The sequence below is a fragment of the Halichoerus grypus genome, chromosome 3, assembly GCF_964656455.1.
Source record: "Halichoerus grypus chromosome 3, mHalGry1.hap1.1, whole genome shotgun sequence".
Classification (NCBI taxonomy): Eukaryota; Metazoa; Chordata; class Mammalia; order Carnivora; family Phocidae; genus Halichoerus; species Halichoerus grypus.
In genome coordinates, this window is record NC_135714.1 from 135638929 (window position 1) to 135652262 (window position 13334).

Here is a 13334-nt window from a genome sequence, read left to right on the forward strand (position 1 = left end):
TGAAAGCAAGCCTTTCAAAACTACTTTTATTTAAGTGATTTGAGACTTGTTAGTTCAACAAGTCCGCACTAAAAAGAATTGGGAGTAATGCGCTAAAAGTGATATTGCTTTACTTTTGCATATAAATTTTATTGACTTAGAAAGGTAGATTCTTCTTTAAAGATAGTGCATAATGCCAACTTGCCAGCCCACATTGAAATTAGATCACTTGCTTTCCGAAACATACCAGAGCTATATGCAATAAATTTCATTTATTTGCTGGTAATAACTTTAATTAACATTGATAATGTTCACCCAGCAGGCAAAATGCAGTTCATGCACTCTGATTAGCACTTCAAATTATTACTTCAATTGGAATGAAATCTAAGAGGTTTAGGGCTGTCAGTAGTCTTTAATAAAGCCATCTTTTCACTAAAATAATTTGCCACTTCTGAAAGTTAGGCATTCTCTTATCAGTGTGCTTATTCTAATTTAAACGAAAAAAAAAATTTCTTAGCTATCACTAAATCATGTGTCTTCTTAGTCCAGTGATATCCTTCCCAGATAACCCCTGTTCCCTGACCTACTATAGTTTTGATATCTTAGCAGCAGTACACCTGCTTGACTCTTGAGCAATAGTCCATGTAAGCCATTGCAGGGCTAAAACTTTCTTTGCGCCTGACAGTAAGACTATTATTTTTATTGAAGTAGTAGTATTGTGTCAGCGTTTCAGTATGTCTCAGAGTCTCTTCCTCAACTACATCCCCAAAGAGGATATTGTCTTACTAGCATTTGTTTTGGTTTGTTTTAAGAAAGCACATACAATTTCAAATAGATGTTTTTCTTACGAAGATTTATTGAGTAATTTTGATGTCATCCCTGTTTTCAGTTAAATTGTTCTTAATAATGCCAAAAAATATATATTGTAGGTAGTTCTATATTTAATATTCTCTGCAAGAACACATAAGGAACAAAACATGGAAAAATGAAACACCTTTATTTTTTTAAGATTTATTTATTTATTTGAGAGAGAGAGAAAGTGCACCAGCGCGAGCATGGGCAGGTGCAGGGAGGGGCAGAGGAAGAGGGAGAGAGAATCTCAAGCAGACTCCCCACTGAATGTAGAGCCCCATGCAGGGCTCGATCCCAGGACCCTGAGATCATGACCTGAGCTTAAAACAAGAGTCAGACGCTTAACTGACTGAGCCACCCAGGTGCTGCAAAATACCTTTAAAGTAAATATTGTAAAATAAAATAACAAGGAAAGGTGATTTCAGATGTACTTTATTCAACACACATCCACAAGAAGTCATCACAACATTAAATTTGGAGGGAAAAAAAGACCGGATTGATTATCTTCCGTTCCAGAAGGCTTAAGGAGATGAAGTGAACCAAAAAGTCAATGTACAAAATATGATTTCAAAATGGTATTGTGGAAAGACTCTGATTACCTCCTGTGATAAAATGACTCTTTTGTGTTATTTTTTTCTCATGTAGATTATACAACTAAAAGAGTGAATTATGTTCAATAGCCTTTTCTAATGTTATGAAAAATGTCTGATTCTTGGCTATTTGTGGTTTGGGTCCTTTTCTTCACAGGGAACCAGAACTTTTTAATAAGCTTAGCAGTGCTGTCCAATAGAACTTCCTGTAATGGTGGAAATGTTCTATAATCTGCACTGTTCAGATAACTACTGGCTATATGTGACTATCAAGCATTTGATATTTAATTAGTTTGACTAAGGAACTGATTTGTTTTTACTTAATTTTTTTTTTTAAAGATTTTATTTATTTATTTGTCAGAGCATGGGCGAGAGAGAGTGAGCGAGAGTACAAGCAGGGGTAGCTGCAGGCAGAGGGAGAAGCAGGCTCCCTGCTGGAGCAAGGAGCCCGATGCGGGACCCGATCCCAGAGCACTGGGATCATGACCTGAGCTGAAGGCATCCGCTTAACCGACAGAGCCACCCAGGCGTCCCTTTTTTACTTAATTTTAATGAAAATTTAGTTATCCACATGTGGCTAGTGGCTATGAAATTGAACAGATGGCTAACTGCCTCACATTGTTCTGCTGACCAGGTGATGGTATTGTGCATCATACCCACTGTCGATCTTGTACTTTAGGAGATTCCTTTTTTTTTTCTTCCAAATTTTTATTTAAATTCTAGTTAGTTAACATATAGTGTAGTATTGGTTTCAGGAGTAGAATTTAGTGATTCATCACTTACATATAACACCCAGTGCTCATCATAACTAGTGCCCTCCGTAACGCCCAACCCCCATCTAGCCCATCCCCCACCCACCTCCCTTCATCAACCCTCAGTTTGTTCTCTATCCTCAGAGTCTAGTAGGAGAGGGATGCCTGGGTGGTTCAGTCAGTTAAGCACCTGACTTCGGCTCAGGTCATGATCCCAGGGTCCGGGGATCAAGTCCTGCATAAGGCTCCTTGCTCAGCGGGGAGCCTGCTTCTCCCTCTGCCTGCCACCCCACCCCTCTTGTGCTCTCTCTCTCTCTGACAAATAAATAAAATCTTTAAAAAAATATATTTAAAAAAAAAAAGAGTCTAGGAGATTCCTGAAGGGATACTTCAAGGACCTAAACCTTGAAGAGATTTAAAAAATTCTTGAAGAGATCTTTAATGGATTCTTCTATCTGTTCAGTTATTTTTCTTTTTAAGTCATAAAGATATAAGGTTTCATGAACTACTTAAAGTAATACACACCATGAGGGTACTACTGATGAGGAAAGTGCCTTTGCCTCTAGGTAATCCTGAGTATGTAGCAGCAATAAAATCTACATGTGCCCTTAAGCTCCTATCTGAAATTTTTAAAAAGCTTTTGCTTTTGAGGCACTGATAGTTCTTTTTTTATGTATTTATATAAAAAAGGGGCAGAGGGAGAAAGAATCTTAAGCAGGCTCCATGCCTAAGCAGAGCCCCAAGCGGGGCTCGATCTCATAACCCTGAGACCTGAGATCATGACCTAAACTGAAAGCAAAAGTCAGATGCTTAAACTGAGCTGCCCAGGCGCCCCGGACTGGAAGTTCTGAAAGTCTTCACACATGCTCTCTCATTTGATTGTCACAACAACCAATTGAAGTAAATTGAGTCCTGGTCCATAAATCTTTTCATTATACCAATCCACCTACACAGGAGATTTTTTTAATAATATAATAAGAATTATCTGCAGGGGGCCTGGGTGGCTCAGTTTGTTAAGCATCCAGCTATTGGTTTCAGCTCAGTTTGTGATCTCAGGGTCCTGGGATGGAGACCTGCGTTGGGCTCCGAGCTCAGTGGGGAGGCTGCTTAAGGATTCTCTCTCTCCCTCTCCCCCCCCCCAACTTGTTCTCTCTCTCTCTCTCTCTCAAATCAGTGAATGAACCTTAAAAAAAAAAAAATTATCTCCAGATCTTGGAAGAAGTTAGATTTTCAAGCTCTGAAGACAAAGTTTGTTTTTGGGTTTTTTTTAATTGTAGATTAATGATCAAAAACTATTTGTTGGTAAAATTAAAGAAAAAACAAATGAATAAACATGGAGTGTGAACATAATACATAATTTCATAGTGTCCTAACTTTTTATCTGGAAGAAGGAATCTTAGCATACTTTCAAAAAGCTCAATAAATATCACGTAGAAATCACAGTTTGTTCACAGATTCACAACTTCTTTTTTTTTAGTTTAATTATTATTTTTTTATTTTTTTATTTTACTTTTTTTTATTTTATCATGTTATGTTAATCACCATACATTACATCATTAGTTTTTGATGCACAACTTCTTAATGGTTTTGTTTTTCTTTTATTTCAGAAGCTCTTGAAAAGGACATCAAGTGTAAAGTGAACCGGCTCATTCTCAGACAGTACTGGAACCATGAGCAGTAACGGAACAGACCCAACCATTGGTTTCATCTCCTCTTCTGTAGCTGTCCTTTTGTTTGGCTCAAACTTTGTACCACTTAAAAAATACGATACTGGTGATGGTAATTATTTTTCCTTCATGGTTAACTTTAAATTACTTTTAAATGTGAAGTTCTTTTTTTTGGTGTTGTCTTTCTTTTTTTTAATGATGGCTACAAATTTTCTTGTACCTGGCGCCAAATGAATAGAGCTTATGATAAATCATTCGATAATGCTCATGCCAGTTGATCTGAGATTTATTCAGTATGGAATAGTCTGAAGGTTGTGTTTCATGGTAAAGCTGGGAGAGTGACTGTCAGGAAAGCTTATTAGCCTTACCTGTTATGTTTACAAAGAAGAAAGTTAGTTCTACTAATACACACTTGTTATGAAAACATGAATTTCAAACACGCTTCGTATAATAGAGAACAGTTTGAGCACAACGTGAATTTTGTGCTTATGTGGCATTTTGACTCTGATACACTAGGTGAGCACAGACAACCACACCCAGATGAATAAAGATGCTTGGGAAAGCACGAGATGTGCTTGCACACACACCCCTCAACATCCCGCAGCTCCCTCAGCACCACACCTGTTCACATCTGGTGTTAGGATCCCCCCATCCACCAGCTTCACAATAGCTCACAAGCTGCCACACTTCCGATTCCCACTCCCATAAGCAACCTTCAAGTCTTTTTCAGGTTGAGGTGCCATATTTATTGTAATGCTTGTGAATTTCTTAACCACTTAGCCAGTGTAAAATGGTACTTTTTTTTAAATTAGGTTCCTGTCTTTTTTTTTTATTAAGTTCCTGTTTTTTTTTTTAAATACGTTGTTGATGAAATGTTTTTTGAGCGTTGTTCCCTTTTTCCCCATAAAAACTCTGTGGTTTTTATTATGTGATTTTGCAAAGTGCGGTGCTTTTAGGAACACAAGTGACACATTATAGTTGACCTGACCGTAATGTGAACTTCAGGGAAAGAGAAGCAAGAGGCTTTTTTTTGGTTTTTGGTTTTTGGTTTTTAATCCACCTGCCTATAATACGATAGCCAGGAGAAGGAGATGTTCCAATGTTATGCTGAACACCTGGTGGGAAGCAGTTACTTTATCACCTCATTTCCTTATATCTTGCTACTACTTAAACAATAGAATTACAAATCTTTTTCTTCCAGAGCCTTTCTTCTCTTTTTCTTTGGAGTTAGGATGGAAATGGAAACTACTAAAAGAAGAACAAAGTATATACTAAGGGGTAGAGGAACTGGCTTTTAGGAGTCTCTCAACAACTGTGATCCTAGACAAGTCTTATCAGCTCTTTTGTTCTCAGTTTCTCATTTGTGAAGTGGAGAACTTGTAAGATGAAGTTCGCTTTCATCTCTGTGATCTTCCTTTTTTGTCCTAGAGGCTGACAGCCATTTTTTTTTCCCTCTCCTCCACCATGAGATTGAATTGAAATAGGCAGAAATCTTCCACAGGTAGAGTCAGAAGTGCTACACTGAGTATTTCTTCCTATATCGACTTTTTCTTTAATCTTTTAATCCCTAAACCCTTGATGGAACAGAAGCCTCAGGTACAGATAGACCTCATATCACCATGTCATCTTCAGCTAACTGGCAGACGGCAACCCGGAGCCCAGAAAGAAGAATGCCCTGACCCAGAATGCTAATTCTCAGGTTTGTACTGTCTGGCTCATCACAGGCATTCAACTCTAAGTGTGAGAGGTCTGCATGTGCCCATAAGTGGCTTTGTTTTTATCCCGAAGGTGGCATAAATGATCCCAAAAGGCTTAAATTACTCTTGTGCTATTCTGAAGTTCTTAATACCCCGTGTTTTGGTGAGAGGTGGCACTCGGTGTGGCATTCAAATAAAAATATATAGACTTGGTCTTGCCAGTACTCTTTGGTAGAAAATTTTAGATTTGTTTAATTAGTGAAACAAACAAAAGAACTTTAACCAGGAATGCACTATGCTTGGCATGCTTTGGAGTAAACAGCATAGGTTTAAATTCCAGCTCTACAAACCGTTAGCTGTTGAGACAAGTTGCTTCATCTCACATTCCTTTTCTCCGTCTTTAAACTAGGGTTGACTATGATGCATAATAGTTGTAAAAATTATAGTAAGTGTGCAAAGTACCCGCATATAGGCTTTCAGTAAGTTGTGACCATTCCTATAATAACATCTCTTTGATACTCCTAAGCGTTAATTTACTCAAATCAGTTTGAACCACTGAAACCAATTTCTTTTATTTCCAGGAATGTTTCTCCAGTGGGTGCTTTGTGCCGCCATATGGTTGATTGCCCTGGTGGTCAATCTGATATTACATTGCCCTAAATTTTGGCCTTTTGCAATGGTTGGGGGCTGCATTTGGGCAACAGGTAATGCATGATATAATTTATTCTGTAATCATTTAATACTATGGTCAAAATAACTGGTTCATAATAAAAGGAGATAGCACAAACAGCAATTCTGAATAATCCTTAGGCATAGATACTAGAAATTAGTTTAGTTTCTTTCATTCAGATGCTCGATAAGTATTTTGGGTACATTTCCTGACTTTTTTCTCTTAATGATTTCTTTCTTAGTTCCTGATAGAAGATTATAGCAAAAATGTTTCAGTTGCTCTCTCTCTGTTCAAGCATAACTCATATATTAGTTTAAGTGCTCCAGCCTTTCTTTCTCTATGTTAATCGGAAAATATTTTTTAAATAGTAGTCTCTACTAATATAATATTTAAGACTTATCCTTAAAAGTAGGAAAACAGACACATTGTCATTTCAAAAGCACTGGCAAAAAAACAAAAGCAAACAAAAATCTTCCCTTTGTTGCTTTATGAATACCTAGAATTATATCACTAGAATTTATACCTTTGTTTGACTGGTCAGGATGGTTTTCCTTCTATTAATATAAATATATCCCAGGAGAATTCTGTTCTCTTTAGCAAAAAGAATTCCAAGTATCAAGGATTTTTAGAGGTTAATTTGATTAAAAGCAAATAAATTTTAAAATGTTAAAAACTTATTGGGTACCCACTTAATTTGAATCTCTGCAGAATTAAATGATTTAGTGAAGTCCTGACTCGGAGGACAAAAGAGTTCATTTTTAAATCTCCACTGGGATTTAAATTATTATACCTCACTTGGTATGATTATGTTTATCGTGTCTACTGGGGAGAGGGAAACAGAAAGCTCCATGTAGCCTAAGATCTTTATAACAACTATAGTATTTATAATTACCCAGCAGATTCCGTTGGGATTCAGTGGGGGAGGGCTGTAATTTGAGAAATGTTGCTATGGATGGATGCTATAGGTCATAGTAACTGAGTGGAGATGGGGAGTAGAGGGAAGGGAGCAGCCAGTGATGATGTAGGGATTTTATCATTGAGTGATGAAAATAGAAGTATGTGTCCAAAAAGAAAAATGATGAGTTCAGTTTGGGATCTTTTGAGACTGAAGTTCCTGATGTTCCCACAGTGGGGGACATCTGGTTGGAGGTCTCTTGGTGGGAGCAGAGCACTAAAACTCTGGAGAAGGTCCTGGCTAGAGCAATGGCACTGGGAGCATGCGTCTCTAATTGACAGCTGAAATCCTGAAATTAGGTCAAGTGCCCAAAGAAGACTATATATAGCAAGAGGAAGAATGTGTTCAAGGGAAAATATTTAGGGGGCACCTAAATTCGGAGAGTATGACAAGAAAGAGTAGGCCGTGAAAGAGAGAGACAGGAGGGAATCAGGAAATGAAGGCATCTTGGAAGCCACCAGAGGAAACCTTTCCAGAGAAGATTGTAGGACTGAGGCCAGACTGCTAGGAGGTTAAGAACTATAAAAAAATAATCATGCATTTGGCCTTGAGTAACCTTTCAGACCACAAAGCAATGAATGCAGGGTTCTAGAAGATAACTCAATGAGCATGGAAGAGCAAAGTCTGGGGCCATATTGGGTCAAAGACTTCTGTCAGTGCTTGGCTCTGGTTCAAGTCTAAGAGGACAGTCACTACTAATTTTATCATTGACAGTTTCTGCAAAAAGTTTTAGAATAGAGACCTATGTTAAGGATAAAGAGCATTGGTGCAATTAGGCAAAGAGCTAATTCATCATTTTTCTTTGTAGGATTTTGTCTTATGCCTAGTTCTTTTAGGAATCATAAACCTGAGTTTAATACCAAAAAAAAAATGTAGTTCTTTTATTTAAAAACTGAGGAATTGTGCTTTCCTAAATTTGTCCAAATCCCATAAGCTTCATTTGAAGTTAAAAATTAATTCAATTTATACATGTATTTTTGTATTAGAAATAACATATTTTTTCCTGTATGTTACATCTCCAGGGAACATTGCTGTTGTCCCGATTATCAAAACCATTGGTTTAGGCCTTGGAATCTTAATCTGGGGATCATTTAATACCTTAACTGGCTGGGCAAGCTCAAGGTAACACAAAACAATTTCAACTAAGATTCTCTACACTGATGTAAGGCAAGTCCTAGGGATTGGGTTAGCTGAGAGGGATACCCTGGTTTTTACCCTCACAGAGATTACAGCTGGTAAGACATACACGTGAAATATGCTACTTTTAATTATTATTTGCCCTAAATTCTAATATCTGATCTAGATATTTGGTTAAGATACAGTAAGGAATTATCTCCTTGGAACAGAAGAAGGAAGAGAGGAGGGGAACTGATGTGTATTTTCCCTTTTTATTGTGTGACAATTTGCTGGACGTGTTATATGCATCATTCTCCTCTCATTTTCACAAACGTGAGGTAAGCACTACCTATAATCATAAGAGAGCTGAAAGACAGGGAGATTGGGTAACTTGCTGAATATCACAGAATGAATAAGCTAGGCTTCAAACGCAGGTCTTCTGGTTCTAAAGCACATATTCCTCCCGGAGCCTGGGCCAGGGTCAGCAAAACATGGCTCACCTTCCCAGCCATTTTTGTAAATAAAGTTTTATTGGAACACAGCCAAACCCATCCATTTCGTATTGTCTCTGGCTGCTTTTACACTACAGTGGCAGAGTTGAGTAATTGCAAGAGACCGTCTGGCCCACAAAGCCTAAAATATTTATTCTCTGGCCCTTTAAGGAAAAGTGTGCCAACCCCAGCTCTAGGGGGGTCCAGCAGGTTCACCACAAGCCCCATGGTGTCCATTTATATTTAAAGTTATATGAATAAAATTTGATAAAATTAGACATTCAGTCCCACAGCTGTACTGCCCATAGATCGAGTGCTCAATAGCCACAGACGGCTAGAAACGACCCCATTACCCAGTGCGCCACAGAAGACCCCCATCAGCGTAGGAACTTCTGTTTGACTCTGCTGCCCTTGTTCAGCATGAAAATTAACATTCAAGTTGAGCTTGGGGAAGAGGAGTAGAAGGGAGGAGGTCACTCTTACCTTACTTTTTGGGCTCCTCCTCCCTCTCAAAGCATTATAACAACCTCAGTAATGACAAAATGAACTAACCTCCGATCTGTTCTTTCCTGGCCTTTCCCCATGCTTCCACCAGCTTCTTACAAGTGCTATTTTCTTTTGCTTTTTCTACTTGCCTTTCATTCTTGCCCTGAATGGTTCACAGTAATTGTTAGTAACGATTGCTACAATGTCAAGGCATGAAAAAATATATATATATTTATAAGGTGATGCCAAAAAGTGGTGATCCTTAACCAAGCAGTTACTTAAAAGTCTGTCTCAATAAATACTATACAAAATTGCAGCCAATTAAGTAGCATTCACTTAGCCACTAATCTATTTTGTCTTCCTTCTTCCTTAATAAGAAAGGGACACTCCCAAGTACTTTTACATATACTAACTCATTTAAAATATCTTCATAAAAAGGAAGGGATATATATGTATAATAATTATACCTATCTTATAGGTACCCCATTTTAAACATGGGGAATTGAGGTATGGTAAAGAGTTAACTTGTTCAAGTCACAATTAGTAAGAGAGGGATTTAGGATTTGAATCCAGGAATCTGACCCTGAGTCCATGCTCTTGAACACTACAATGAACACATTTTCAAAAGTACTTACTTTGATGTAACTTTCTCAATTCCAGGTTTGGCTGGTTTGGAATGGACGCAGAAGAAGTATCAAAACCGGTGCTGAATTATGTTGGAGCTGGATTATCAGTAGTGAGGTACACAGTCGTTTCTGATTTAACTGTTCTTCCAAACATTTAGAAAACCTTTTAGAGATCCCAATGTGTTTACATTTTTTTAAACCCGTATTTCATAAAAGTGACATGATTTGTCCTCAGATTCTTCATTTACATTCACAGATTTGGCTTTCAAGGACAAAAAGGGCCAACTCTGGGGTCCCAAGCCCCAGCTTTAGTTCTCAAAAGCTCTGAGACTCCCGGAAGACCGTTGAGCTGCTTTGAAGCTCACTTTCATTTATCTGTGATCTTTAGAAAAATCATAGTACCTAGCTCATAAATTAGAATCAAATGGCACATTATTTTGCAAACTAAACAATACCATGTAAAGAAATGTTATGCTGGCTCCCCGATGCCTCTGGAATAGCCCTTGATTCTCTCCTCTTATCTCCTCTCATTACGCACTTCCTCTTTGCCTGCCAGTTTCCACATTCCTATCCCCTCATCTCTTCTTCTTATCCCAGTCAGATAACTACTCTCTCACGTATGAAAACACGTATCCACTTAAATACGTGTTTTGGGATGTATCTGTGTCTAGTCGTATGCACTACATGAATGAGGATGAAAATGACTTTAAATCTCTATATGGCAGTGTTCAATCAATAAACCTCCAGCAGGAATTAGGTCACCTTAAATTCAGTCCCCTTTCCCTTGTAGACTCCATTTGTATTCCCTGTCAGTGCTTCACATAATGGATAGCCCTGCCTGGAAAGACTTTAATACTTTTTTATTCTTCAGGGAAAGAACACTATATTTCTCTTCCTCCTGCAATGATGGCTTTTCCCCAGCCACATTCAGGAACAATCTCTTTGTCATTGAAATGTTGCCTAAGAGAGTGGTCCTAGGCCAACTGGAGAAGAAATAACATAGATGATTCTAAAAAAGCAGATTCCTGACATTTTTGGTTGGAGGCAATTTTATGTATTTTGCACAACTGACATGGCATCCTAGCTTTGAATAGCTCTCTCAAAAACAATTTCTTTATGCCCCAAAATTGTAATGTAGCATGCCTTCTTTTTGACTTAATAGTAATTTAAGGCCAGTTTACTCAGTCCGTCAGGCATTGTTTTTCTCCATATTTCTTCTTTCTTTAGAACGTGTACATTCTCTAAAACTGCAAATTATTCATGTCCTACCCACTTCTACCTGTATGACCTTGGGCAAATTACTTAATTTCTCCAGGCCTTGGTTTCTTCATCTGGGGCTAAAGTGAGGGAAATAATTATGCCAGCCTTATAAAATATTTTGAAGATGAAATGAAAAGAAATATGCTAAGTGCTTTGTATACTGCTAGGTATATGGCTAATGCTCTATAAATTGGGTAATTTTTATTATAATAATCATTATTTGTATCAATAGCTAGTTCATGTTCAATTACTGGTTTCCCTCTGGGTGTGTGTTGTTCAGCTCTGTGGTAAACTGTCAGTGCACTTGAGGATCACGTGGCTTGGTTTGGAGCTCGGTGTGTGGCACAGAAATGCAATGATCTCTTCCTGTAGCGCATTCCGGCTTCCTTCTAGGTTTCTTTACCAAGAGGACCTTCTGGAAACTTTTATTTCATTATTTTAACTCCGTTAAATCAGTTTGTTCAAAGGGCATTCATTGAATAAGCTTGGAGTTTCATGGCCATTAGTATAAGGAAATTTGGAATATGGTCACATTTGTTTGGTCACCTTCTGTTGCTTTTCTTTTTAAAATTGAAATTATTGATCTTATCCTCTGTACAGTCCAGTTTTTAAAGGATAGGTGAGACTGTTTCTAGCCTTACATTTTTCCTATATATGGTATCAGTCAGTTTCTACAACTAAAATCACTCTAAGGGGGCGCCTGGGTGGCTCAGTCGTTAAGTGTCTGCCTTCAGCTCAGGTCATGATCCCAGGGTCCTGGGATAGACCCCGCATCGGGCTCCCTGCTCTGCTGGAAGCCTGCTTCTCCCTCTCCCACTCCCCCTGCTTGTGTTCCCTCTCTTGCTGTCTCTCTCTCTCTGTCAAACAAATAAATAAAATCTTAAAAAAAAAAAAAAAAAAAGAGTGAAAAAGCGACATAACTATGTTCAGAAAGTAGCTGAGCTGCTGTTCAGCTGTTTATTTCTGGGGATAAAGTGAATATGACTGGTCTTGTTTTAGCTGAATCAGCTGACTTTAAAACTGAACTAAATCAATCTGATATGTTTGATCAGAGGTTGCAATCAAAAGTTTTAAAATTAGTTGATATTTCCTATGGTTGTGAAATGGATTCAACCAAGCTATTATCTACTGAAGTCCTCTCCGACGTGAAATTCATTCAAGAGAAGATTTTGATGAAATCAGCCAGGACACGGGCAAGTACTATTTTGGAGTTGAAGACACACTAAAGACTTTAGACATGGAAGCTGTAGAGATTCTCATAGTCTATGAAAATCTGGATATAATGAGATACAGCCTTCATTGCCAAAGCATAGAAAAGGAGAAAATTATCTAACTCTAGAACAAAAGAAGGATAAATCTCATTTCACAGACAAAGAGACAGGACAAGAACATGAGCTGATTGAGAGCACACCCCTGCTGGAATGATTTGCTAACAACTATAACAAAATTTTGGTGCTACGTTGGAAATTGTCACAGATAAGTCACAGGAAGGATCTCAGGTTGTGAAAGGATTTGGTGGAATTAGAGGTTATCTTGTAGTACCGAGTAGATTTCCAGAGAATGGAATACCAAGGAGGAGAAGATGAATTTTTTGACCTTGATGACTACTAGGTAGTGGACATGGGTCCGGCAAAACGTGCCTCACCCTCCAGCATCCAACCCAAGAAGCATACCTCTGGTGGAATCCAAACAGATCCCTGCCTTACAATTGGAACATATCCAGAACTTAATCCGTGAGCACTGGACATTGAAAAGAAAACCGAAACAACACCAGACCCAATCCTGCACTTTGATTTGTGATGGTGTCAGTGCAACAGCCTAGAACTAAGTTCCTAAAATGCCACTTTGGACTAATTTAGAAAAGAATTACAGTTTTTACTTTTACTTGATGGTGAAATTGGTTGCTCTTAAATTTTATGAAAAAGAATGATTTTTTTAACCTTCATCCATAGAATCAAAAATACTTTGACTACTGTAAACCTTCAAAAGTTAATAGAAATGAGATCATAAAAAAAATCTCACATCTACTTTCCCTAGTTCCATTTTTCCTATTGCCAGTATAACCTGCTTGTATCTGCTATCAAATCAGTCATCACTCTTCTAATTAAGAACCTTGGAAACTCCCATTGAATTCAGAATAAATCTGTCTCCTTAATCTGGTATGTCCCCCACAGTCACAGATTCAACCCTTCT

The 13334-nt window shown here is 38.0% G+C and overlaps 1 protein-coding gene and 1 pseudogene across 6 annotated transcripts in view; both read left to right on the top strand.

Annotated features, from left to right (window-relative positions):
• Positions 1-13334, top strand: part of TMEM144 (transmembrane protein 144) — a 37459-nt gene that overhangs the window by 753 nt on the left and 23372 nt on the right. For 3 of the 6 annotated variants that reach the window (XM_036069734.2, XM_036069737.2, XM_078069360.1), the window contains exons 2-5: positions 3781-3952; positions 6119-6241; positions 8185-8284; positions 9916-9996. In XM_036069734.2, the coding sequence (XP_035925627.1) occupies positions 3844-3952; positions 6119-6241; positions 8185-8284; positions 9916-9996 (413 nt within the window). In that variant the 5' untranslated portion in view covers positions 3781-3843. Of the gene's footprint in view, positions 1-3780; positions 3953-5427; positions 5540-6118; positions 6242-8184; positions 8285-8410; positions 8617-9915; positions 9997-13334 lie in introns of those variants that run through there. The other 3 variants (XM_078069361.1, XM_078069362.1, XM_078069363.1) reach the window with 3 other exon arrangements.
• LOC118521292 (eukaryotic peptide chain release factor subunit 1 pseudogene) lies at positions 11666-13079 on the top strand (annotated as a pseudogene).